General features: G+C 51.9%; 2 protein-coding genes across 4 annotated transcripts in view; one reads left to right on the top strand and one right to left on the bottom strand.

Annotated features, from left to right (window-relative positions):
* Positions 1-377: 377 nt before the first annotated feature.
* Positions 378-22,071, bottom strand: TTC22 (tetratricopeptide repeat domain 22). 2 transcript variants are annotated; one of them, XM_513428.8, is made up of 7 exons: positions 21,243-22,071; positions 8,686-8,741; positions 8,355-8,470; positions 7,601-7,719; positions 6,627-6,788; positions 2,985-3,137; positions 378-2,439 (listed from the first exon to the last, which is right to left on the bottom strand). In XM_513428.8, exons 1-7 carry the CDS (start codon positions 21,807-21,809, stop codon positions 1,903-1,905), a joined length of 1,710 nt encoding a protein of 569 aa, XP_513428.4. In that variant the 5' UTR covers positions 21,810-22,071; the 3' UTR covers positions 378-1,902. The 2 variants fall into 2 exon arrangements, with proteins under 2 accessions (XP_513428.4, XP_003308169.3); XM_003308121.6 differs by lacking the exons at positions 378-2,439; positions 2,985-3,137 and adding an exon at positions 6,115-6,288 and having other exon boundaries at positions 21,243-21,969.
* Positions 22,072-26,602: 4,531 nt separating this feature from the next.
* Positions 26,603-27,764, top strand: part of CIMAP2 (ciliary microtubule associated protein 2) — a 37,405-nt gene continuing 36,243 nt past the window's right edge. For both annotated transcript variants that reach the window (XM_001153996.5, XM_063801673.1), the window contains exons 1-2: positions 26,603-26,865; positions 27,636-27,723. In XM_001153996.5, coding sequence (XP_001153996.1) covers positions 26,762-26,865; positions 27,636-27,723 — 192 coding nt within the window. In that variant the 5' untranslated portion in view covers positions 26,603-26,761. The remainder of the gene's footprint in view (positions 26,866-27,635; positions 27,724-27,764) is intronic.

The raw sequence follows: 27,764 nt of genomic DNA, 5'->3' as shown, positions 1-27,764 counted from the left end.
GTTTAAGGAAGGAGAAGAAAGAAATGGGTTCCCATCCTAGGGATGGTCATGGGTCACAGTCTTGGGCATAAGAGGGATAGGGGTGGGTGGGGGATAGAAGTGGACAGGGGTGCGTGTGGCCTGCTGTGGAGTCACCTCCTGGCCTCTGCTGCAATGGTGGTGAGAGGAGAAGGAGGGTGAGAGAGAATGTCACCATTCAAAGTGGTGAACCATGGTGACCCATGAGGTAGAATTCAGGAGCCTTAGGGTGGCCTCCCTGCCATATTTCACAGGTACCCGGAATGCCACCGTTAGTGTTGAAGCATTGTCCAAGTGGATATCAGAGTGACTCGTGTAACAAGTGACACACAAACCTTTAACATATAAACACTGAATACTTTAGTGTTGATCAGTTTATTAGTATTTTTCCAAACCTGAAGAATGGTGAAAGTTTGTGGTACAGTGTGGGGAAAACAGTAAGTGTGGCTTTGGGCAAGCCACTTCCCTTCTATGGCTCTCAGTTTTCCCATCTGCACAATGAGGGGGTTGGAGTGTGTGGTCTCTAAGGCACTGAATTTCAGTCTGTTCTCCATCCATCAGTGGATATGTGAGATGCAATGCAGGGGTGCTGGCCTGTCCCTGGTAATGAGTGAGGATATGAGCAAAGCAGTGAGTACAGCCTGGAATTCCAGCTACTCAGGAGGCTGAGGTACGAGAATCACTTGAACTTGGGAGGCTGAGGTTTCAGTGAGCTGAGATCTGGCCACTGCACTCCAGCCTGGGCGACAGAGTGAGACTCTGTCTCAAAAAAAGGATTCTACGACTATGATTCCAAGAGTGTAAAATTCCAAGATGTTCTTTAAAATTAGTAGAATGGTCAAGACTGGGGGCAGGGCCGGGTGCAGTGGCTCACACCTGTAATCCTAGCACTTTGGGAGGCTGAGGCGGGTGGATCAGTTGAGGTCAGGAGTTTGAGACCATCCTGACCAACATGGTGAAACCCTGTCTCTACTAAAAATACAAAATTAGCCAGGCCTGATGGCGCACGCCTGTAATCCCAGCTACTTGGAAGGCTGAGGCGGGAAGATCGCTTGAACCCAGGAGATGGAGGTTGCAGTGGGCCAAGATCGTGCCATTGCACTCCAGCATGGGCAACAAGAACGAAACTCCCTCTCAAAAAAAAAAAAAAAAGGGGGCAGGTGGCACCTCCTAATGGGTGGCGCCCTTAGTTTCCCCCAAGAAGAGGGAAATCAAGTGAAGGTTCTATTGATGAGCTCTATTTCAGAGCATTTGGGAGGCCTTTTGGGCCAAGCTGACCAAGAAGGAGGCCTACTAGAAAAGTAGCAGAGAGGCAGGAATGAGCCCTGAGCACAAGGCTTAGGCTAGGGCCCTGTCCCGTAACTCACTCGCGGTGCCACCTTGCCCTCTGCTTTAGCCAGGGCTTTTCTGGCTGCAGGAGCTGAGACCACACTCCAGTCAACTAAAGTAAACGGGGCTTTCTCATAAGGATAGAGTGTGGCCTACGGGAGTCCAAAGACAGGCACTCAGGCCTGAGGGATTGAGCGCCCGGACTAGAAAACTGCCACACTGAGGTAGCTGTCTTCTGTTTCTCTCAGAAGCCTCACAACCATCTTATTTTACCTGTATGTCTAGAAAATTCTGTCCCTTAATTGGCAGCTTCCCAGTGTTTTCTCACCTCTGCTCCCAGCCTCTTCTGCTCTCGGGAATCAGGCCTTCCAGTCTGGGTGGGCGTTTCAAACCGCCCGGGTGTCGCAACATCCCGATTCACAATTCCCGACCAAGAATCGAACTGGCTCCGCTCCCAGGTCAGCCTAAGGCAGGGAGTCCATCCGGACCTGGTCCCATCAGCTGGGCGGGGCCTGGGCGGGGTCCCAGGGAGCCTCCGGCCTGGGCACCTGAGCCCTAGAATGAGACAGCCCGGCGGTCCCGCGGCGCGCTGGCGCCCTCGCCCTCGCGCTCCATGGTCTCGAAGAGCAGCCGCACCAGCGCCGGCCGTCCCTGGGCCACCAGGGCCCGGGCCAGCCCCAACACCTCGTCCGTGTGCCCGCGCCACACGCGCTGCAGCTCCTGGCGCAGGCGCGCCGCGGGGTACTTGTCCTGGGCGCGGCGCAGCCAGGCGTCCACCTCGCGGCCCAGCTCCCCGTCGCTCAGCTGTGCCTGGCTCCACTGCGCCAGCAGCGCCTCGAGCAGGCAGCCGAAGCCGTCGGTGTGGCTGGAGCCCGCGTCGTCCAGCTCCACCGCGCGCTTGAAGCAGGCGGCCGCGTTGGCGTCCTCGCCCTTGATGCGCAGGCACTTGCCGCGCAGCAGCTGCAGCTCGGGCAGCGTGGCACCCAGCTCCGACTCGCCCGCCTTGGCCAGGAACACCAGCGCCTGGTTCAGCGCCGCCTCGTCCACCGCCAGCAGCTCCTGCACCGCGTCCACGCCCATATAGTAGTAGACCTGGGGTGGGGGACGCGGGGTGAGCCCTTCACCGCAGGCGCGGCTCCACGCTCATTCCCGCCCCACGCTTGCTTTAAAAAAAATTCCACTCCTTCACTCATTCCCACCCTCTCTCCATCGACAATTATTAATCACACGTTTTATTCCTGCTCCTCTAGAAAAGGAGTACCCCGATTCCAGTTCCAGCCCCTTCACACCTAGCTATATAACCTTGAGTGAGTCAATCTCTGGATCTCGGTTTTCTTGTACCTAAAATTATGATATTGTCACTTCTTGGTAAACATTCCCTGAACACAGATAGAGAATAGGTATCTTCTAGATAAAGAATAATGCCCACACTTCCTGAGTGCTTAGGAAGAGCCAGGCCTTATTCTAAATACTGTACACACGTCTTATTCAGTCCTCAACCATGGCTGGAGGAGATGGGTACTGTTATCAGGGAGTGCAACTTTTTCCTCTGCATCTTGGCCTAGCCCTTGGTCTAGCCTGGCAAGGAGTAAACAGATTCTTACTCAGCTATTGGCTAAGCCAAGAGACTGCCTTACCTGGCCGATGTCCAGGTACGCCTTGAAGCCTGGGCACACCCTGACCACTTCCTCGAGGTCAGCCTTGGCACAGGCCAGGTGGTTCCTGTCAGGCATGCCCCCAAGACCCATCTTGGCCCGCTCGAGGTCATGCAGGTAGGCTCTGATGTGGATCTGCCAACAGAGAGCCAGCTTAGGAAAGATGATCCAGGCAAGGGCCTCTGCCTTCCTCTCTGCTCTAAATGAACCCAGTCTTTTTTTCAACAGCAACCAGGGAGGTTATGTGTTGCAGTAGAAAGACCCTGAGGCCAGGACCCAGGAGTCCTAGGTCCTAGCCTTGGACCAACTTGGGTTAGCCATACCCTTTTTCTGGTCCTTAGTTTCCCTGTCTGTGCAATGAGTGAGTAGGATGAAGTAAGAGTCCCTTATTTATTCAACAGATATGTATTGAGTGCCCACCATGTGCCAGTTCCTATGCTGGGTACAGGAGGTACTGTGGTAACAAGATAGATGAGGTCCCTGCTCTGGCAGAACTTAACATTCCAGTAGGGGAGGCAGTCAATAGTAAACAGTTCTATTTCAAGTGGTAAGTGCTATGACAAAATAAATATGGCAATGGGATAGAGGTGATTGGGAGGATTATTTTAGGTAGGATGGCAGCACCGATTTTGTGAGAGTCTATGTCAACAAGCAGTTTGGGAAGAATGGCAGGTGGCCCCAACTGACAAGCATCACATTACAAATGATCTCAGACCCTTGCTTTCCTGAATTCCTCCATTTTCCCCACACTTAGAGCATTTACAAAGTTTGGAGGTTTAGGAGGGGTGGGTTTGGGTTGGGTAGAAGGAAGCAAGGGAAAAGGGGTTATTGTTGTTGAAGGTATTAATGCTTTATAGTCATCAGAAGGGATTTGCTTATAAGACAGCATCATGGAGGCAGGGGGAGATGAATCTCTGGCTTTCGGGTCAGTTGGACTAGGGTTTGAATTCCGGTCCTTCCCTTAACCCCTAGCTATTAGCCATGTCATCTGGAGGGAGTTCCACAACTCAATGAACCTGAACCTCATTTCTATATCTTAAAACTTAGTACATGAATATCTTCCTTGGGGAATTACCATGATGTCTGAAAGAACATATTCTAGTCAGGAGCTAGCATATGGTAGGTGCTCAGTTCATTCATTCATTCAGCAAATATTCATTAAGAGCCTCCTCTGTGCCAGACACTGTTCCAGGCACTGAGAATACAGTAGACAACAAAACCACAAAAATCCCTGCCATTAAGTAGCGTATATGTTTTGGGGGAGAGAGAAAATAAACATGATAAATATGTAAATAGTGTGTAAGGGAGTGATTAGTGCTAAGAAGAAAACTAAACCAGGAAAGGAAAACATAAAATGTTGGCGGAGGCTAGGTGTGGTGGCTCACACCTATAATCCTAGCACTTTGGGAGGCTGCAGCTGGAGGATTGCTTGAGCCCAGGAATTTGAAACCAGCCTGGGCAACATAGGCAGAACCCTGTATCTACAACAAATAATTTTTAAAAAATTAGCTGGGCGGGTGTTGTGGTGCACACCTGTGGTCCCAGCTACTTGGGAGGCTGAGGTGGGAGGATCACTTGATCCCAGGAGTTCAAGGCTGCAGTGGGCCGTGATCATGCCACTCCACTCCAGCCTGGGTGACAGAGTGAGACCTTATCTCTAAAAGAATTTTTAAAATAAATTAATTAACAAATTAAATGTTGGCATGGCTTTGATATTTTCAATTAGATGGCCACTAGAAGACCTGTAGGAAGTGTGGGAGGAAGCCAATCAGATATCTGGGAGAAGAGCATTCCAGGCAGAGGCCCAGGCCAGTAGGGTTGGAAGACTGAGAGAGGCATGAGCAGAGGGAGGTGGGGTAGAGAGGTCATGAGGCCAGGGCCACGCTTATGGGCCGCAGCATGGACTGAGGCTTTTACACAGATAATGTGAGTTCCCTCCTCCTCCCATCTCTTCTCCACCATCCTGTGCTCCTCCAGTCATCTGAGTAGTAAGTGTGACCTTTGGCACCACAGAAAGGCCAGGATCATAAGACACCAGACGGTGATGGAGGGAGGAGAGTAAAGTTGGAGTTTCTGATTATTGAATGCAGTTCCTTGGGGAAGTTCCCTGCCTCCCTGGTTCTATGTGGCCTCATTTGTAGGATGGCACATGTCTGGCCTCTCTCAGAGGATTCTTGTGAGCATTAAATCAGACCACGAACTTGCAAGTGCTTGATGAAATGCAGAATTTTATAGAAATATTTTATTATTTACTATTATGGTTAATGTCATTATTATCTAGAATAATAACCACATCCACGACAGTGAAGGAATTTCACTCCTGCCTCGTACCTGCTGGCAAACTAATTAAACCACTGAGACCAAGACTGGGAGTAGATTTGCCACTAGGTCATGTGGATAGTAGTGGAGAAGATGAGGGGATGGGAGGACTCTTCGGCTTGCAGTGAAGTAAACTGGGAGCTCCGAGTCGGCTTCCTCAAGCACATGGGCTCTGTGTGGGCTCTAGGAGGCAGGTCTGGGACCAGTGCGGGAAGCTAGCAGGAGGCAGAACTCACCTAAGTGTGTAACTTGCAGAGCTGAATGACTATGCAGTGGACTGCATCAAGAGACAGTGAGATAATTCAAAAATATGCCTAATATGAAATTAGTAGCAGTCAGTCTCTTATGAAATCTTACTGTGTGCTTGATGCTGAGTTTTACATACAAAATCTAATGTAATTCTCATAACAACTCCAGTCTACAGATAAAGAAATTGAGGCTCAGAATCTGGGCAAGAGTATTTTGCCAAAGGTCCCGTAGCACGTGGTGTTGTGGGATTTGAACCAAGGCTGTCTGTGTTCAGAGCCAGAGCTCTGATCCACTATATTAAATGACCTCTACTGGCTTTATGTCCAAGGCACTGTGCTTTAGATGCTACCTCACTGTGTCTGTTGACAACATTTTAAGGAAAGTGTTGTTATTTATATCTTACAGATTTGGGAACTGAAGTTTGTGGGGGTAAGTGGCTTGCTGCAAGTTCCACAAGGCGGAGAAGCCAGATTTCAACTCTGGTCAGTCTGATTCCACCCGTGCCAATCCAGAAGAGGCTGGGGGCTCACTGACCAGGAATTGTAGAAGGGATTCCTGCAGTGAGTGGAGGCTCCTGCATTCTTTCACTCAAAAACCTTACAGGGCTGGGTGTAGTGGCTCACACCTGGAATTCCAGCACTTTGGGAGGTCGAGGTGGGAGGACTGCTTGAGCCCAGGAGTTTGAGACGAGTCTGGGCAACATAGTGAGACCTCGTCTCTACAAAACAAAACAAAAATTAGCCGGGTGTGGTGGTATGCACCTGTAGTCCCAGCTATTTGGGAGGCTGAGGCGGGAGGATTGCTTGAGCTTAGGAGGTCTAGGCTGCAGGGAGCCATGGTGGCACCACCATACTCCAGTTGGGTGACAGAGCGAGACACTGTCTCAAAACAAACAAAAAACTTCATAGACCCCAACTGTGTTTTTTGATGGCTCCTAAGCTCCCTTCCACCATGAGGACTCCCTGACCCTTGGGCCCTGGCAACAGGGTCTTGGCCTCTGGCCCTTGTTCTCTGATTCCCAATGGCAGGGTGTGGTGGGGCAGGAAGTTGACCCACCTTGGCCCTTGTGCAGTACGCCTGCCAGTTGAGCTCTGGATCTCGTAGGACATCCAGGGCCATGTTGCAGGTTCCAATGGCCATATCCTGCTTTCCCAGGAAGTAGAAGATTTTTGCCAGGCGATTCAGGATGGGAGGTTGGTTCTTGGCAATCTCAATGGCCTAGGTAAGGGAGGAGTACAAAAACAAACCACTTGCTTGGTCATTAGCCAGAGCTGGCTAAATAGTGCTGAACCACAGGAACCCGATCTTTGGATACAGCCGTATCAACACGGTGCCCTTTACCCATATCCACCCTTATCCACCTGCCAGTAAGTTGTCATATCACGAAGCCCCAACACCTTGGGGCACAACCTATTGGCACTCAACTCCTGAGAGCCTGGCCCACGACCACATCACCGGTCACATCCAGTAAAGCCTTCCAGAGCCCAGTCAGACCCCTCCTTCCCAGTGTATGCTCTCCCATCTTCCTAGGGCAGGTGAGAGGAAGGGCCAGAGGCAACCCCCATCCCCCAACCTTACAAAGTACAGGGTTTCTACCTGGGTAATAACACTTACCCCCACTATTGTCATTGACTGCTTCCTGTTGTAAGTTACTTGCCTTAGGGTCACACAGCCTATGGGCAGGGCTGGCAAGGAGACACCAGCTAAACCCATCTTTCTATTGTGCCATTGGGGGTGGAGAGGTAGGGAACTCCTGGCAGAGGGAATACTGTGAATGAAGGCCTCAAGGGAAAAAGTCTAAGGATCTATTTCAAGGCTGGAGAAATGGACTGGAGCCAGACTGGGTATGGGGAGGGTCTCTTTTGTTTTGAATGAAGAGAGGATGGAGAGCAAGGTCTGGAGTAAGTGTACTTCCTGGGTGGGCCACGCGGTGGGGGTTGATACCTAGAGAAGCCTGGGTTCTGGGTGGAGAGGCTGGGGTGCCAGGCTCCTTCTCAGTTTAGAGGGTGGGTGTGGCTGGGGGCACGTACCTTGCCGAAGCAGTCTAGAGGGTCGGTCCCTGAGTACCCGCAGTCATGGACGCCCATGGGGGTGGTGGAGAAGGTGTCCTTCCGCTCCAGCAGCATCCCGAGGTAGCACCAGGCCAGGGCTGGGGGTGAAGGGTGGGAGAGGGTCTCTAGGAAGCAGCAGGGTGGAGAGAGGGAAGGGGCCATCCCCATCCTAGGTGTCACTCATGAAGACAAAGCAAGGGATAGTAGAGTGAGATCACTAAGGGCAACCCAGGGACAGAGAGAAGCAAGGGTGGAGAGAGGGGCCGTGTGAGGGGTCAGTGAACCCATTTTAGTGCTTATTCTGTGCTCAATGTGTCATCGGGGGACCTCATTTCAGGTACGTAGGTCTCTTCTGACTTCAGTTCTCACCAGCTCTGGTGGTTCTAGTCCCTGCTCTTGCTGTCTGGCCCTGCAAAAAAATGACTCGACTCCTCTCCAACAGAGGCTTCAATCTTCTGACCATAAATAGGTGGAAATAGGGGAAACTACCTCTCACCCTCCAGGTCATGAGCTGCAGACGGGCAAGCCTGCAGTCGCAGTGACTTGTAGTTGGCATGTTCACTTGGGCAAGGTATGTGGGCCCCCTGAGGTGCACAGATGAGTGTAGGGAACAGAGCGAAGGAGGAAGAAACAGGAGCCAAGAAGGGGAGGTAATGCCAGAGGTGGATGCAATGCCAGCAGGCTGTTGGCAGGGGGCAGAGGCTGCTGTCCCACCCATCCCCCGGGTCCCCACCTCGGTGGCAGGGGTCCTCAGACTTCAGCACTTGCCGGAGTAGGGCCAACGTGCGGTTGAAGGCAGGCAGTCTCTTCTGCTCCTCACTGCCCAGCTCCAGGAAGATGCCATCTAGCCTGTGGCCGAGAAGGAGATGTGGTTGGGTGGCACCCCTCCTGGCTGTCCTGTGTGCTGCCAGCCCTGCCCAGGCCCGTGGTGGTGGGGGGTGGCGGTTTGGGGAGCCCTTTCCAGTAGGAAGGGCCCAGCCACCTCTGCCCTTACCCTGCTGGCTGGGTGCCAGGCCACACCTCTCCCTCCTCCATCCCGTACCCCCACCACCCTCTTGCCTGACCTGATGTAGAGTGTTGCCATGGTGAAATACCAGCCCCTTTTCTCCTCCATCGGGATCTAGGGAAACAGAGAACAGCCCACACTGCCATTACTGAGGTACTCTGGCCATTGTTCATAAACTCCCACACTCACTGAACCCCAAGAGGCAACAGGCACAGTGGGAAGGGCTTTGACCTTAAACACCTTTGATTACAGTCCTGGTTCTGCCCCTGACTGGCTGGGTGGCCTTGGGCAAGTCACTTCACTTCTCTGACTACAGAGACTTTGTGAGGCCCCCCAGTGAGGTGCCTATCCTAGAGCAGGCATGGCGAGCATTTCCTCCCCGCCCCCCGCCACAGGCCCCCCAACCCCAGGGCGCACACCCCACTGCCCACCCTCTCCTCCACGCCCACCGGCCTCCCCGTTTGGTGCCATCCCTGCAGTCTTCACCTTCCTGAGAAAGCCCCTTTGGGCATGTTAAGTGAGCCCAGCTCAGCTGAAGCCCAAGAACCCCCCTGAACTGTTTTGCCATTATTATTCCTGCCAACCTTGCTGTGCGACTTGGGCACCAGATAAAATATTTATGCTGTTATTTATGGTAGTAGCTGCTCTAGCTTCGGGAAGGAATTTTAATGAAAACCAATAAAACCCCCAGTGCATATCAGCAGCTCTCCCTCAGGCTCCAGCCCCTCCCTCCACATTCATCTCCCATCCCTGATCTGGAGGCTTCACTCTGTACTCGCCACCCCGACTGTGGCCTCCTCAGCTGTGAGGGAGGGGGACCCATCATCTCTCTACCCCCGTCCCCAGCAGCTGGGGTGAATGCATTTGTGAGCACCTATGGCATAAGGCCCTGTGCTGGGTGCTCTGGGAATGTGGCACTGAATGGGACCTGCACCCTGACCCAAACGCACTCACAACCTGGCAGGGGAAGCAGATCCAGGCTTCAGTAATAGGATGCTACTCAGTGCCTGCATGTGCCAGGATCCTGACACCCATTTTCTCCATCTCACAACAAACCTATCAAGTAGCTGTTATCCACATTTTATAGAGGAACATATTGAAGCTCAGAGAGATAAAGTGACTTGCCTGAGGTCACACAGCTTTTGAGGGTCAGAGCTGGGATCTGGTCCCCGTTTGTCAGCCTCCAAAGCCCATGCTTGCTTCCCCACACTGGGTTGCCAATAGCTGTGGTATGAAGCCAGGCCTGATAGAGGCCATGAGAGTGGTACAGAGGAAGTGTGGGGGATGGGCAGGCCACTCCCAGCTGGGGGATGTGGGCTTAAGGAGGGTCTTGGGTCATATTGGCACTTCAAAGGGTGGGCTCCAGATGGAGGGCTCCCGTGAGCAGAGGCCTGGAGACGTTGGGGATGGGCAGCTGATGGGTGTGCAGCACACAGTGTGTGAATGGGGATCTGGGGGAGCCAATGCTAGCAGGTTAGGTGTGGCTGCTCCGGGGACACCTTGGATGAATTTGAAGGGAGGGGTCCTTGTGAGTCAGATCCCACCAACTGGTGTGACCACCCATCAGGACAGGGTCTGGAACCCAGGTCCAAGTCAGACCACCCAAAAGGGGCCCCACTAACTGCATTTCTCAGTCAGTATTCCCTGAGTATCTTCTCTGTGTGGCTCTCGGCTGGGCAATAAGGACAGGAGAGAAAAGGCAGGTCCCACATTTAGGGGCTCTGGGTCCTGCAAGAAAACCAGACCCAAAGACACAATAGAGTAGAAGGAACATGGGGGCAATGGGAGCCCAAGGAGGTATCCTATACAATCCAGGAACATCCCCATGGCTATCCAGAGGAGGAAGTACTAGGGCAGGGTCCTCAAGGACGAGTAGGAATCACCCAGGTGGATACGGTGAGAAAAGGCAATCTAGGAGCATGGGACATCAAGTGCAAAAGCTCACAGAAGAGCAAGCAAGGCATGCTGGGGTCTGCATGCAGCCGGAGGGCTGGAACCCTGATGGTAAGGAGTGGAGGGAAGAGCCAGCAGGCGCATAATCAGGAGGGGCCCCTGAGTGCCAGGGTCAGGACTTGGAGCTCATCTGCAAGGTAGTGGGGAGCTATAGAAGGAGATAGAGCTGGAGGGTTGGGCGCAGTAGCTTATGCCTGTACTCCCAGCACTTTGGGAAGGTGAGGCAGGAGAATCTCTGAAGCCCAGCAGCAGTCCAAGACCAGCCTGTGCAACATAATGAGACCCTGTCTACTCAAAAATCAAAATCAAAATAGCCAGGCACAGTGGTGCAAGTCCATAGTCACAGCTGCTCTAAAGCCTGAGATGGGAGAATTGATTGAGCCCAGGAGTTTAAGGCTCCAGTGAACTATGATAGCACCACTGCCCTCCAGCCAGGGCAACAAAGTGAGACCGTGTTTCTTAAAAAAAAAGAGGCTAGAGCTCAGGAATGCCAAGATCTGACTGATGTGTGCTTTTACATTTGTATCACCTTGAAAGGTAATCCTGTTACTTAGGTGGGAATATGTATATTGGGACTTTAGCTGGGAATAGGACTGTCTGGAGGGGAGAAGGGATGGCCTCAAGGCTTAAAGGGCATCCCTGAGAAGTGGGGAACACTTCCCAAAGCAAAAGGCAGGGATAGGACTCTGGATACCCTTATCTGCTTTACTTACACTGGACCTGGGAAGGAAAAAGGAGACTGGGATTCATGGAGCACCTAGTGTGGGCCAAACTGGCAAGATGTGTCAAAGCCTGACCATGTAAAGGATCAGGGGCACATGGGGTGCCTCAGGCTTCCTGGCTGCTGCTGCTGCTTCTTCTTTCTTCTTCTTCTTCTTCCTTCTTCTCCTTCTTCTTTTTCCTTCTTCTTCCTTCTTCTCCGTCCTCCTCCTCCTCCTTCTTCTTCTTCCTCTTTTTTTGAGATGGAGTCTTGCTCTGTCATCTAGGCTGGAGTGCAGTGATGTGATCTCAGCTCACTGCAACATCTGCCTCCTGAGTTCGAGCTATTCTGCCTCAGCCTCCCGAGTAGCTGGGATTACAGGTGTCTGCCACCACACCCGACTAGTTTTTGTATTTTTAGTAGAGATGGGGTTTTGCTATGTTGGCCAGGCTGGTCTTGAATTCCTGACCTCAAGTGATCTGCCCACCTTGGCCTCCCAAAGTGCTGGGATTGCAGGTGTGAGCCACCGCGTCCAGCCCCCTGGCTGCTTCTATGTGAGCGATCCCATGACCTCTGGTCCCTCACCTGCTTTGAGGTTGGCTCAACTGAGTCATGGTGGGGAGAAAGAGAACCCACTCTGCCTTCCTTGCTCCTGGCAAGGGAGCCTAGCGTCCAGCAAGAACAGGTGTAGTAGACTTGAGGGGTGGGAAAGCGAAGAGCTGAGGCTCGTGTGCCTGGCAGCCCTGGCCATATGAGATGGGCGACCTTGGGGGATGTTACCCCTGGCAGGTTATGTCCTTATCTGCAAAGGAGGATAATCATATGGGCCTCTCAGGAGTTGTGAGGGCAGTGCCTGGCCCAGAATAGATGTCTGTTCCCTTTCTCCTGGTCTGGGTAGAGCTGAGTAGGGTTAGTGTTCCCTAGGAGGTTACTTTGTCCGCTGTGGCGTGTTTCAGTGCCCGATGAGGCAACGTGGTCTTTGGCCCTGGAATCTGGAGCCATCCTGTGGCACCCTGCTGTCCTCTCCCCACTATGCTCCCAGGACCTCAGGACCTCCAGTCCCCTGTTGGGTCCCAGGCACCTTTCTTGCCTCCACAGGTCCCCAGTGTTGGAGACTAATGTGTTGTCCTCAGGGCTCTCCCAGCCACTCTCTTGTTTGGTATTCAAGTGGCAAGAAGTTAAATTATGTGTCCAAACCACAGTACATGATAGAGCTGGGGCTTAGATTCATGCCTCCATGATCCTATTCCCAAGCCTTGTCCACAACACTCAGTTATCCTGATCAATCTCCTTACTAGATATCCGAGGACACCGAGACAAGAGAGGCGAAGTGGCTTACCTAAGGTTCCACACTAGTTAGCATCAGAGCTTACAGTCCAGTGGTTTCACCACCACTCTGCGCACTGTTGACTATTACTGATTAATTCAAGAGCCTGGTTAAGGTTTTCACTAAGCAAGCAATACCACCACCTGGTGGCAGTATGCCTGAATTGCAGGGGCAACTCCTAAGCGTCAACTCTCCTCCCCTTCAACTTGATGACTAAAATTGATTTTCAAAAAAGTAGCTAATTGGGTGACATCTGTGTGACAAATCCCTAAAGCAGTCCCTCATCAGATCCCGCTTGAGAGCAGCATTTGCAGGAGGGCTTGTGGGGTTGCAGATGGGGTCAGTGGAAATGAAACAGAATTAATGGGATACACAGATCTAGTCAGAAGCCTCATTGTGCCTGGGCTTTATTCCTCTATCCCTGTGGTGAAGCTGGTGTTGGCTGTTCACTCTGTGGTGCAATTCTGGCTCCAAAATAGACTGTCTCTCTCTCTCTCTTTTTTTTTAGACGGAGTTTCGCTCGTTGCCCAGACTGGAGTGCAATGGCGCGATCTTGGCTCAACGCAACCTCCGCCTCCGGGTTTAAGCAATTCTCCTGCCTCAGCCTCCCGAGTAGCTGGGATTACAGGCATGTGCCACCACGCGCAGCTAATTTTGTATTTTTAGTAGAGACGGGGTTTCTCCATGTTGGTCAGGCCAGTCTCGAACTTCCGACCTCGGATGATCTGCCCGCCTCGGCCTCCCAAAGTGCTGGGATTACAGGCTTGAGCCACTGTGTTTGGCTCTGGACTGTCTCTTTAAAAATCCTTCTGGTTGTAACTGAAGCAGTAACTGAAGCAGCCGCTGAAGCTGTTACCAGGGGCAACCTGGCAAGCCATAGTGTGTTAAATTAAATTAAACAGGCTTGTGACTGCCCCCTCCCCTCCTGGAGAAGGGAGGGGGTATTCCCCCTCTATCCTGGAGAATAAAGTTGCTGTGAAACCTCTTATGGCTGCAAGGAATTCAGTTACAGAGTTTACGACTCCCAGAGGCAAGATGTTTGGAGGCAGCCTGGGAGGAGGCTCACAGGACTTCTGCCAGAAGAGGAGTATTTACAGTGAACCTGCCTGGGGTGGGTGGCCTCCGGTCAGGACACCCCCACCTTTTTCTCATTCGATCCTTATCACAATCCCGTGGGCTGGGGATTCCGTAGTCTATGAGAGAGGCTGGCCAGCGTGTGAGTCCAGGTTTATGCTAGAGGAGCTTACATTAGGCTGCTGTTCTGTGGCAGATTCATGGGAGGGAACTAGGCGAGGCCCCTGTTGACCCTAAAATGAAATTTGTAGACCCTGGTACGAGCTGAAGGTGAGAATGAGAGACAGACCTCAGGTGAGGTGTTCTCAGCACACCTCCCAGCTCTTCTGAGGCCCTTGCTATTACTTTCCTCATATTAGGGATGGGGAAACTGAGGCTGACAGAAGCAGAGGCTTGCCTACTTAACCTGGTACTTCAGGCCAGGTCTCTCTGACTTCAGTGCTCTTCCCACAAGATCTAGCTGCAAGGAGCTAGTGTTTGTACAGTGTTTACCATTTACAAAGGGCTTTCACACAGATTCCATGTGATCCTCAGAACAGCCTCATGGAATGTAAATGGAGTATCATTACCCTCTTTGTACAGATGGGAAGACTGAGGCAAGATGCTATCTTCACAGTCACATGTCCAGTGTAACAGTCTCGACTGAAACCTGGAGATAATGCTCTTTTGCTATACTAATAATAGCAACTTTTGAACACTTACTATGCACCAGGCACTTCATTTACATGCGTTACCCCATTAGACTTTCTCAAGGGTTACCTATGGGGTAGGGATTGTTATTCTCCCAAGTTTACAGATGAGGCAACTGTGGCACAGAGTGGTTAGGGCATGCGCCCAGAGTGACACAGCTAGCAGGTAGTAGGGCTGAGAACTCTGTGAGTTAGCTCCAGAGTCTTTGCCTCCAACTACCCTAGACAAGCGGTTTTCAAAGTGTGGCCCCCAGACCAGCAAGATCAGCAGCAGCACCTGGGAATTTGATAGAAATGCAAATTCTTGACCCACTGAATCTAAAACTCTGGGGTGGGAGCCCAGCAACCTGTGTTTTAACAGGCCCCCTACTGCATGCTGAAGTTTGAGAACCATTGCACGAGGCTCTCACTGTACTACCCTAAGGTGGAGCAAAAATGGGCTAGAAGATTTGTCTCTTTTTTAGTGAGTAAAAGGATCAGAAATTGTGATCCTCAGGGAAGCCTGAAGATCGAAGCTCCTGTGGGCTGGGTGAGTAAGCAAAAAAGGTTAGTGACCTGACAGAAACTGCAGGAAATGGTAGGATTAGGATAAGCCATTACCAGAGTAGGTATGTCTTAACTCGGGTGGGGTACAAGGTTGGATCTCAGCATCCCATTTACTTCAAAAGATGGCCCCAAAAGAAGGAAATGTTGGGGAGCTTGGCTATTTTAAGTTATTCCAATAGAAGATCTTTCACTACACCAATGACTTACAATATATATGCATTTGAATAGGCTATACAGACACCTTGCTGGTTCTTAAGGAAAATATTTGCCTTGTATTTTGAACTTTGCCCCTGATGACAGGCTGTCCTCTAGATTCAGAGTCAGTTCCTGAAAGCTGACTAATTTTCTCTCTAGGGAGGAGGAATGACAAACAGGAAAGAGAATGAACATTTCTCCAGTGTCACTGGGCTCCTCAGTGCATCATGGCACTGGGTTCTCACAGCAGCCTCAGAAGGTATAATGCATCTTCCTCCTTTTACAGATCAGGAAACAGAGACTACAGAAAAAGCCACCGGCCCAGCCCCATAGCCCAGGGCAGAAGTGCCAGGATTCAAGTTCAGATCTGCCTCCCTCCAATGCCCCTGTTGTTTCCACCTCATCATGCTGACTCTGTGAAGGCTGACACTGCAGAAATAAAAGTCACAAGGTGGCAGGCCTGTGGATATGTCCTTCCTGCACAACTGGAATGTCCTCTGTGATGACACAGAGCAGCCTTTCTGCTCCTGCACACCGAGCCCCGCCCTACCTGGCCCCAGCCTGCCGCCTGTGGGCCATAGTACAAGACAGGCAGGGAAGGGGGTTGCTCTTCCCCACACCCAGCTGCGGGTGGTGATGCTCTTGTGCTCCTGCCTTGTCAGGTGTGGGGAGGAAACAGAAGATGAGATTGGAATCCCACCCCTGCCTCTCACTCCTCTAGGGGTCCTGGAGAGCCCACTGGCGTGGCTCAGCTTCTACATCTGCAAACAGGGGTGACCCCACGTGGCCTGCCTGCATCATAGGCATGTTGGCTGAGGTGGTATGCACACAGGTGGAGGGAATTTGGGACTTGGGTGTTAGGCCATGGAAACAAATATTTGGCCCTGTCTTGGGCTCCCCGGACAGTTCCCTGCAGATTTTAAGCTTTGAGCAGCTCCCTGCTGCCACCTCCTTTCTGGTCCTGGGTCTGTCGTGCAAACACAGGCCTTGTGAGTCAGCTTTGCTCTGTGCTGGGTCCCAGACTTGCTGGCCTGTGTTGAGCCACTTCTCTGTTTCATTGTCCCTAGTGAGAGGGCCATTCCCTGTCTGGTCCAGCGTCCAAATCCAACTCTAGCACCGGTAGTAGCTGAGTGGGTCTGCAGAAGTCTCTTACCCTCTGCAGTAACAACAGTGATGCCTGAATTTTCTCAGCTCCTCCCGTGGGTCTGTGCTGTGCTGCACTCTCACATACATCATCTTTTCTCCTGTAAAAGAGGTGGTTGGGCCGGATGATGCTAAAATCAGCTTTCTCTCTGGGCTTCTGTATCTATGAGGAGGAGGGTACCCAGCTCTCAAACTTCCCAGCTAAGTGGGGAGAGAAGCCAGTAGCAAACTTAGAGGCACTGATATGCAAAGGTGAGCACCCCAAGACCACATAAGGCTGGAGCCAGACCCTTAGGAAAGCTGTTTCTCCTCCTGGGCTTTGATGTCCCATAGACCTGAGTTCAGTTCCTGTCAGCCACACGTGCCCTTGGGCAAGACACAACGCCTCTCTGCGCCTTAGTTTGCTGTCTATAGAATGGGGTTAATGGATTTGCCAGCATTTCTGTGATGATCAAATGAGATAATCGATGAAAAGCACTTGTGTGCACAGTGACTGGGATATCATCCAGCTTCATCTACCTCCTCTTGGAGCTGAACCAAATCAAACCACTCAGAATTGTGGAGTCGTGTGTGTGTGTGCGCGTGTGTGTGTCTGTGCGCGTGCGCACGTGTGGACACGCATGCATGCATACCAGGGATCCTGGGCTTGCTGACCTATGACACTCTCTTGGGCTTTCCTGCCAGGTCCCCATCCCGCTGGGCGCAGTGATGGATTGGAATGCCCACACCTTTGTTTGTGAGGCTGGCCACCTCCCTCCCCAACCACCTCAGCTGGCTGGTGAAGTATGGACAGCCCCGTGTGCACTGGGCCTACCTGGGCAAGTCCCTTCCCCTCCCTGAGTCTGTTATGCCCGGGGGGCAAGGGGGAATCACAATACCTGGCGGTGTGTCTGTGAGGTTTGAATAAAAATTAAATGCGCGAAGGCAGGTAAGATCCTGAGCTCAGTGCCCGGTGCACAGACACCATTGTGGGTGTGGTTCCTGTCATTACTCAGGGCCTGCCCTGGTGTGTATGTGACTGCATGTGTGTGTTAAAGCACCAGTGTTTTGGGAAAAGGGGAAGAAAATAACATAACTGAGTTGGCTTGGGACAGGGATTTTTTTTTAATCTTAGACAATAAATAGGGATTTTATTTTTAAAAATAGGGATTTTTAAATTTTATTTTAAAAAATAGGGATTTTAAAGACAAAATCCAGTTATTCGACTAAATTAAACAATGGTTGCAAACTCCTCTTGGGTGTTCAGCTCTACATCAGACATTGAGGAAGGTGGATGGGGAAGAGAGAGAAAAGCCCAAGACAGAGTGCGCACACTCTAGGGGCAAGAAAGAAACCATGTGGGGGTAAGCCAGAGGTTGGGAAGCCTCTATTGAAGAGCAGTGGTGAAGTGCTGTGGGCCAGGGCAGGCAGGGAGAAGCCCCAGGCAGGACCTCATGTGACCTTGCCTGGTGCTTTTCATGTTTTCTCAATCCTCACAGGAATCATGTGAGGTTCATGTTAGAATCCCATTTTACAGAGGAGGAAACTGAGGCTCAGAGGAATAAAGACTTGCCTGTAGCCAGCTAGTGATGGAGGCAGAATTCTCACCTGGTCTAACTCCAAAGCTTATGCTCTTAATAGCTACTTAATCTAGAGATTTGCTACCAAGGGTCCATCTGTGAGTGTATATGTGTGTAAGAGATGGCGTGTGTATACACATGTGTGTATATTTAGAGGGTTGATGGGAGGAGGAGGGGAGTGATCAAAGCGATCTGCCTCCTCATATTTTTTGTAATTTAAGAAAGAGAAATGTGGCTGGGCGCAGTGGCTCAGCACTTTGGGAGGCCGAGGCAGGCGGATCACCTGAGGTCAGGAGTTCAAGACCAGCCTGGCCAACATGGTGAAACCCAGTCTCTACAAAAATACAAAAATTAGCCAGCCACGATGACAGGTGCCTGTAATCCCAGCTACTTGGGAGGCTGAGGTGAGAGAATTGCTTGAACCCGGGAGGCAGAGGTTGCAGTGAGCCGAGATCGTGCCTCAAAGAAAGAAAGAAAGAAAGAAATGGTAGGGAATGAAGAGCAAAGAAAGGAAGTTACAGAGACACACCCCCTCCCATACAAACACTGATTATATTTGGATTACGGGCTGAATGATTAACTTTTATAATGTTTTCTTTTATAATTTATTATTATTGTTATTATTTTGTAGTTTAGGTTAGCAGATGAGCAGCTGTTCACAGTTCTTCAGCAGCTCTTTGTCCTTTGAGCTCCAGAGGCTCTTCCCCACCTGGGAGAGTCCCAGCCCCACAAGGATGGAAAATCTCTCGCTGCAGGGGGTCCCTCCTCCTCCTCCTTTCCTGGCCTGACTCTGACTTCACCTTCTACCTCATCCTCCCCAGTCTCTGGACACATGGAAACCCACCCACCTCCTCTCTCTCCATACTCCTCTGCCTTAGATTTCCAGGAGTACGCCTGCGAGGGGTTTCCCCTCACCATTCTGCTCGCCATCTGCATTATACCCCATTTCTCTGAACTCTCCAGAAAGAGCAAAGGCTGTGCAGTCAACCAGGGTGGCATGGATTTAGCTGCCATTTACTAGCTCTGTGATCCTGGGCAAGCCTCATTCCTTGCCCCAGTTCAGCTGGCACTCAAGCCCCCGTGCTCTGCAGGCCCCACCATGGGGCCTTTGCACGCACCATGCCCCTGCTGGGTGTGTCCCCCCTCATTCCTGCCTGGGAACTCCTGCTGAAGGGGAGTGTTCCCTCTCTGACTCAGTCACTCCCACTTTATCCACAGGGCCCGGACTTTCCAGGTCACTGTTGATACCAACCTTTGGTCCCCATATCCCCAGAGTGTACTTTCATTGTCAGCCCCTGGGGCCCTGTTTTTGGTTCAGAAAGTGTGACCTCTGGGTGTACAGTACTTAGAGATGATTGCCAATGACACAGGCCTGTGATGAATGCCTGTGTCCTCAGCCAGTGGTAGACACGTCTCTGATTTGTCCCTTTGGCCCATTCCCAGAAGAGGGGCTCAGGTAAGCATAGTTAATGAAGAAGCAAATGTTTGCTTCTCCTTTTGTTCAAGGGCTTCTTGGAGGCAGGGACTTCTTAAAAACAGAGCCTGGCACAGAGTAGGTGTTCAATAAATGTTAAAATGCTCAGTAAATGCCTCTCAGACATGCCCAGAATTTTCCAGTTTATGGGCATTTTTACTCTCATCATTTGTTGCATAATCCCAATAAACCTGGAGCTGATCAATGTTTATGAAGCAGAAACTCAGGCAAGTCACAAGAGATGACAAGTGACTCGTCCACAGCCACACAGCAAAATAATAACAGAACTAGGTGCTCAGAACCAAACCTCTGACTCTAAAAGTGATGCAACCATCATTATTGTCATCCTGCCTGCAACTATTTCTTGAGCACCTACTTTGCCAGGTGCTTTAGAAGCATGATGTCATCTAATCCTCAGATGATAAATAGGGTCTCCAAATCCCAAACTCTCTCTGGAGGTTTGTGTAGGGGGCTGACCACAGCTGCTCTGTGCAGAACTGTGGAGCAGCTGCTGGGCCACGCCCCAGGACACAGCACAGGGTTGGCAGCCACACCCCCATGAAGCAATCGGCTCCCTCCCTGGAGTGCTGGGCACCCTGCTTAGCACTCTCTCATCTGGATGTTCACTCACTGGGGAATCCCCACTGTGGCCGTGTTCCCAGAGAGGGAAGAGCCAGCCTCTGATAGCTACCCCTGAATCACTGCTTTCCTGCTCACCTCCTCCAGGAAGGCTTCCCCCAGTGAACGGCCTCCTAAGAGCAGGAAAGTGCCTCAGAGACCATGTAGCCCCTGCTTCCTGCACCCCTTTCACAGATGAAGAAACCACAGCCCGGGGAGAAGAAGGCCCCACTGTGGGTAGTGTTGCAGCTTAGACAAGAACCTAGGCCTCCTGGCTCCTAGCCCAGGGCTCTTCAGGCCCCTCTCTGCTGCCATGACCTGCTGTCATGACCGCACTCAACACATCAATCTTGGTTGTGCCTTCCACTGAAGGTAGCCTGGCATTCAGGGCCACAGGCTCAGGACTGAAACAAGAGACCTGGGTTCTTGTTGACCTCATGCAATCAGTGGTCATGTCTACACCCAGCTTAGGAGCAGAGGAAGCTCTCCCAGCCGGGGAGAGGGAGGGGTCATCTGTGACCCTGCTCATCCCTGTGCAGGCTCTTTCTAGGTGCTTTACAAATATTAACTGTTAATTATGACATCAACCAAGTGAGGGATGTCCCTGTTTTACAGATGACAAAGCCTATGACATATGTAACATTACTATCTCCATCTTACAGGGAGGGGAAAGGAGCTTGGTGGTGCTAAGCACTGATTTGAAGTGAGTGAGCACGGGGGAGCTGGAATTTGGATCCAGACCATCTAACCCAGGGTCAGCTCTCTTAACCCCTACCCTGCATGCTGTCCTTAAGTCAGGTCCATGCCCTACAACCTGTACTTTCTGAGGTCTTGACTCTCACATCTTCTCTTACTGAAGCCATGAACATTCATGGAAAAGGCACTGAGGGGAGTGTGCGGAGCCTTTGTGAAGGGAGCTGTGCTTCCCTGTGCTCCCTTCACATGGAGGTGAGGGGGAGAGAAGAGGTGGGAATGTGCCTAAGTTTCTGGCAGGATGCCTGACTGTGCCTTTTACTTAGGTGGGTGTGCACAGGCGCAGGAACAGGCACTTGCTGGGAGGAGCAAGGTAAGAAGGATGAATTGTCCAGGTTGGGCTTGTGCTGTTTCCAAAAGAGAGGCTTGGGCAGGCAGTCCCACTAGGAAGCGGTTCCACTCCCAGGAGAGAGCTACAGGCCTGGCTGGGGCAGGCGGGGGATGCACATTGGAAAGGCATTTGGGAGGCCAAAAGACCATGGTTGAGGGAGAGTCAGGGGTACCGGGGCATCTCTGCAGACAGAAGGGACCATGGGAGGACCACAGTCCTCCCAGCGGGAGGTAGGGAGACAGGGGTCACCTACCTGCTGCCCGTAGCCTAGCGCCTTGTCGTAGAGCGCGATGCCTGCCGCCAGCCCCCGCGCACGCTCCTCTGGGCTGGCGCAGCCCACGTCGAAGCCATGCGCGTAGCCCTGCTCGGCCAGGCAGCGAGCGGCGCGGAGCTGGGGGTCCCCGGCGGCCTCGGGCTCCTCTGCCAGGCCCATGAGGTCGGCCAGCCGTGCGGCGCACGCCTCCTCCTCTTCTTCCTGGCCCAGCCGCCCGTACACGTGTGCCAGATTGGCCCAGGCGTTGAGGTTGCCCGGGTGCTCGTGGGCCACCTCGAGGAAGCACTCGCGGGCCTCGTCCAGCTCCTCCAGGTAGAATGCGAAAGCGCCCAGGAGGTGACGCACAGCGGGGCGCTGCGGGGCGGCCGCCAGCTGGAGCTCCTGCCGCAGACCCTCCCGCTGCAGCTTCAGGTCCCGGGCGCGCTGTGGGGCCGGCGAGCGCGGCTCGAAGTTCAACTGCATCTCCAGGTGAAAGTGGCCCGGGAGGTAGTCCAGGTCGTCGATGAGGGCGTCTAGATCGTCGGCCACAGCCTCCAGCTCCGCCATGACTGCTCCCTCTGCTCCCCTGGCCTCACCCTCGTCCCTGAGGCTGTGGAGGGCAGTGGATGGGGGCGTTCCCCGAGCGAGCTCCGTGCGGGAGGCGAGGGGCAGCCGGCAGAGGCCCCAGGCGCTGCGGCCTCTCGGTCTCAGGGCGCCTCCCGCAGGTGGGTGGGCCCGAGGAGTGCCCTGTAGGTGTTTCCGCTTTCGCTGCTCAGCGGCTTCTAGACGCTGACATTGCACAACCAGGTGTGCCAGAAAAACAGGCACATTGTCAAATACGGGGCGCGCAAACCTCGGTGCAAGGCAAAAGGCGTGTTTTTACGCTGCTAAGCAGAGGAGGAAACTGAGGCTCAGAGGAGGAAGAGAACTTGCCCAGGTCACAGAACTGGGGCGTACCCAAGTAGGTAGACCTGGAACCCCAGGTTGCTGAAGGCCGGGCCCTTCCTGCAGGGGCGCTGCTCCGCCCTGTCTGCTTGAGCTGAGTCAGGACTGGCCGTTCTAGCTGGGGCAGCCACCCTTACTCCTGCCGCTGTCCCATCCTCTCTGCAGGTCCTCAGTGCTTTTCCTCTGAATGGAGCCTGCCACCTCCCTCCTCTCTTTTTTGGCCATTATTTATGAGACTTCCTTCCTGGGATTTCTCTGCGCCCTCTCTGCTCAGCAGTGAGCTCCTGTGCAAAGACTATGGGCTGCATGTGCTGGTTCTAATCCTGCTTCTCCAACCCTAATAAAGTATGACCTGCCACACTTTCATCACCTGTGACATGAGGATGACAATCCTTCCGCATTTATCAGGTAAGCCTGATAAATGGCCACTCTGGATAAATGTCAGCTCCCACTCCTCCAGCTTGGTTCCCATCCCATCTTGCACTCCACCTGTGGTCCCAGTTTTCTTGCTTTGGCAAGTGTCCCTCCCAGGTCTAGAGTGGTCCCCTAACCTCTAGCCTGGAGGCTGGGTGGCAGTGCTCCCTGCTGCAGGGGCCAGTTCCTCCCTCTCTTCTTTCCACCTGGGCCTGGCTCCTGCCATCCCTGTTGTTTCATCTTGACAGACAGATGAAATATATATCTAGATGAAATCTAGATAGAGTATCTATGAAGATATAGATGTAAATATTTATATTTCATATAGATGAAATAGCTATGTATTTCAAGATGAAGCAACACAGACCAGCATTTCAAAAGAGGAAATAAAGCCAATTAGTAAACTTGAAAAAATATTTGACATTAGCCAAAAAAAAAAAATAGTTAAATTAAAACAACATCTTGGTGCCATGTTTCACCTGTCAATTTTTAAATATAAAATTAATTTTAATAATTTTTAATTGAAAATTTTGCTATAAATTGCTGGTGATCCTGTGATAAAACTCGTTCTCTCACCTGCTTGAGAGTATCAGGGGTGGATTCACAGAGGGTTTGGCTTTGAAAAAAAAATTGCGGGCCAGGAGCGGTGGCTCACACCTGTAATCCCAGCACTTTGGGAGGTCGAGGTGGGAGGATCACCTGAGGTCAGGAATTTGAGACCAGCTTGACCAACATGGAGAAACCCCGTCTCTACTAAAAATACAAAATTTGCTGGGCATGGTGGCGTATGCCTGTAATCCCAGCTACTCGAGAGGCTGAGGCAGGAGAATCGCTTGAACCCGGGAGGCGGAGGTTGCGGTGAGCCGAGATCGTGCCACTGCACTCCAGCCTGGGCAACAAGAGCAAAAAACTCCATCTCAAAGAAAAAAAAATTGCAACAACGTATACTTAACAAAAAATTTGCAGTGTTAACCATTTTCAAGTGTACAGTTCAGTGGCATTAAGTGCATGAATGCTCCCCTGGCCTCGTCCTTGTCCCTGAGGGCACTGCTGTACCACTGTTCCCACCTTCCATCTCCAGAACTTCATCTTCCCAAATGGAAGCTCCATACCCATTAAACAATAACTCCTCATTCTCTCCCCACCCAGCACCTGGTACCCACCATTCTATTTCTGTTTCAGTGAATTCAACTATTCTAGTTACCTTACATAAGTGGAATCATATAATATTTGTTCTTTTGAGACTGGCTTATTTCCCTTAGCATAATGTCTTCAAGATTCATCCATGTGGTAGCACGTGTTAGAATTTCCTTCCTTTTAAAGGCTGAATAATATTCCATTGTATGAATATATCACATTTTGTTTATCCATGTATCTGTTCATGCACACTTGTGTTGCTTCTACCTTTTGATTATTGTGAACAATGCTGCTATGAACGTGGGCACACAAATACATGTTTGAGTTCCTGCCTTTAATTCTTCTGGGTATATGCCCAGCAGTGAAATTGCTGGATCATATGGTAATTCTATGTTTAATTCTTTGAAAAACTGCCAGACTGTTTTCCACAGCAGCTGGACTATTTTACTTTCCCACCAGCAATGGCCAAAGTTTCCAATTTCTCTACAACCTCACCAACATATGTTATTTTCTTTTTTTTTTTTTTTTAAGATAATAGCCATCCTAATGGGTGGGTTTGGCTTTTGATTTGACTCTGAAAAAGATGAGTAAGAGAGTTGGGTGGGAAGGGTAGGTTGGTGGGGAGCGCATATCATCAGCAGCAAAGGTATGAAAAAGCTAGAGGTTCTCCAGGGGAAGGTGTGTCCTAGGGACAGAGCAGCCTTGTGGCTGGAGGTTACAGAGCATGGGGCAGAGATGGCAGGAGATGAGGACTGAAGGCAGGGGCCACAGCCCTATCACAGAGGCCCAAGTCCTGACTGAGAAGCTTGACTTGACTCCACTGACATAACAGTGGCTCTGGAGTCTGGACGGGTTAAACAGTCTTGCAGCCAGGGAGCTCTCCAATGTCCTTATGAGTCCCATATTCATGGTGTGACCCTATGCCTCACGAGATGTGACTGGGGCAAGTTATTCTCCCCATCTGAGCCTTAGTTTCCTCTTGTGTACAATGAGGGTGCAATGGTGCCTATAAAAGAAAATGGGTGAGATGCTAGACAAGGAAGCTGCTGTGATGGGAAACTTTGGGCTGACCAGGGCAGGCGGCCTTGCTGCAGAGCTGACTCATTTGGCCTGTTCTGGCTTTCCTGGCAGCCAGGACTCCCAGCCCAGTGGACCTTGGCTTATAGCCTTTGGTCACTCCTCCATGAGTCCTAGAGCCATGGGGCTCAGGCCAGAAGAGAAGCAGCAATATAGCTGCAGGCATGTCTGGGCCACCCTGAGAATACCCGAGCAGACCCAGGGCTGGCTGAAGTGCACAGGACTGGAGAGTGTGCACACCCACACCTTGTTGACACCTCAAAACAGCCTTTCCAGGAAGCCACAGCCATAGGTCCATGTCACAGAAGAGGAAATCAAAGTTGGCAAGGATAACTTGCCCAAGGTCAGCACCCAGGAAGTGGCAGAGCCAGATTTAAATGTGTCTTTGAGGATTTATGTGTTATTGGGTAGTTTGACCAGATGCATGTATTCATTCCCTTGTCATTCAACAAATATTTCCTGAACATTTACTATGTGCTAGATGCTGCACCAGGAGGAAATGAGACAAGTGTCTGTCCTCAGGCCTCTGTAAAGGTCTCTAACCAAGGGCTGGGAATGACCTCCAATTGAGCTCCTGCTGTGTGCCAAGAGTATTACCTAAATCAGGTCATTTCATCCTCACAGCAGCCTGGGAGATAGAGATGATTACTTTCATTTTATAGAATGAAACTGATAATGCTGTGACTCAGAGAAAGAAGTGACTTGCTCAAGATCCCACGGCTGGGAAGGGCAGAGTCTGCTTAGATGACCCAGGCTTTCCGTTCTGTGCATGTTCCTGAGGCCTGCCACCTCTGACCGTCAGCTCAGTGGTGCAGTGCAGACGCGCTGCCAGCAGTGGCCCGCCAGACCTGGAGCCTAAGAGTCCAGCTCTCAGCTGTGCTGGGGAGCCACACTTCTTATCTAACTACTAGCTTGGGATGTCAGAAGGGCATTGGGTGGGTCGTGGCAGAAGACCCACTGTGCCTCTGGTCCAGCTTCACCATGGGCTGGAAGCAGGGCCTCTGGTACAACCTACACCTCTCTGGCTTCAATCCTGTCACCATGGAATGGGGTATGGATCTCTGCCCCACCTTTGCCTAAGACCCTTGGGAAGATCACAAGCCATCGTGAGAGAAATTAGACAATCTCAGAGCATGGCTGTGGAGCACTGGTTGGGGGGTAAAGAAGGAGGGAAGAGAGAGCAGACTATGCCCTGTGTGGGGTACATACCCTCAATTCCTTTCTTTACTTGGAAAGTCATCCGTATGCTTCAATGTTGAGTTTGGAATTCTCCTCCTCCAAGAAGTCTTCCCTGACCTACCTACCCACAGGCTGGGTCAGAGGCCTCCTTCTCTCATAGACCTGACCATAGTATGTGGTCATTGCTTCCCCCATTATTTTCAGGGCAGGGACCACATCTGGGTCCCAGGCATTCTGCACTGTGTCTGCCCAGAGTGGGTGCCAGGGACGTCTAGGGGTCGGTTGAGTCCTGACTACCCCTGCAGCTTTGCCCAGCCCTCCACCCTCTGGCTCTCCTTGCCCTTTCCCCCTTACTTCTGCTCCCCTGACTCCCAAAGTGGAGAAGGAGCTGGGATGTCATTTGCCCAAGGCGGCCCTCTCTGTGGGCCTCAGTTTACCATCAGCACAAGGTGAACTTTAAAAGGTTCTTTCTGAGCCTAGGCAGGCTCCATGCAGGGCTCTGGGATAAAGCCAGAAATCAGAAACACTTCCTCAACAAATGACTGTAAGACCCCACCCAATGGCATCCATATTAAATACAAGAAGGGCCATTATATCTGCAGGGGCTAGGGAAGGACCCTGAAAATGTGCACGGACAAGTTAAAAATCAGCGGGCTACGTGCGCACGCCGGTGGGGGCGCCACGTGGGCGAGGGCGAGGCCCACAGCTCCGGGGCGCATCACAAGGCCCGGGTTGCCGTGGCAGCAGCGGAGGCGCGCAGGCCTGCCATGAGGGAAAGCCAGGATGCCGCCGGAGCTCATGGCTGGAACCGCGTCGGCTCCATGGCCACCAAGTGGTTCACCGGGGCGCCCTTCGGGGTGCAGAGCCACAGGTGGGGCCCGTTTGCGTCCTGGGCTCACACCCACAGTCCAAGGCAGCTGCTGCCCACCCCGAAGCCACGCTTGGCCTGGGGAGAGAGGGTGTCCACCTACACACAGGGCTGAGCCTGGCGGGGAGGGGAACCAGAGGAGTGGGGGCCGGCAGTGAGGAGGGGCTGGGCTTTCTCTCCCCCTCTTGCTTAGTGCTCTTCCCTGCCCAGGGTTCTTTCACCATCTAAGTGAGTTCTTTAAAACCATTTCAAGAGCACTTACTATGTGCCAGGTTTAGAGAGGTCACGTGGCCTGGTCCATAGTAGGCCACTCAGCTCAAAAGTAGTGGGTGGGATTTCAGCCCAGGTGTCTGTCTTCCATTCACTCATATTCCACTCTGTCTCTTTCTCTCTCTCACCTACTGTGTTCCAGGCACAGTTCTAGGATCTGGGGCTACAGCAGTGAACACAACAGCAAACCCCTGTACTCATGGAGTTTGCTCTCTTCTGTGGGGGGTGGGGGTGGGTAATAAACAAAAGTATGTACATCTGTAAAACGTTGGGTATTGGTAAGGACTGTGGAGAAAAATGAAGCTGGGAGGAGGAGCTGGCGGGTGGGGTGGGGTGGGAGCGGCCTGGAACATTCGAAGCCACTGCAACTCCACTACTTTTCTTTCATGAGCTTGCTCCAAAGTCACCTTCCCGGGCAGCCAACTCCCCCATGCTCCAGAACTGCCCACACCAGGGCCAGGTGCCAGGCACAGGGCTCTCACTGGGCCACCGTCCCTCCCTAGGTTTGACATCTCTGCTGTTTATCCCAACTGGAAGAAGTTCAGCACCTTCACTGAGGCCCCATACTCCACGCGTTATTCTACCCAAGTGGTGAGTTTGCACAGCTTCCCTGACTCCTCCCACAGGGTCTG

This window comes from Pan troglodytes, chromosome 1 (assembly GCF_028858775.2).
Source record: "Pan troglodytes isolate AG18354 chromosome 1, NHGRI_mPanTro3-v2.0_pri, whole genome shotgun sequence".
NCBI lineage: Eukaryota > Metazoa > Chordata > Mammalia > Primates > Hominidae > Pan > Pan troglodytes.
This window is presented reverse-complemented; position numbering and strand designations above follow the sequence as displayed.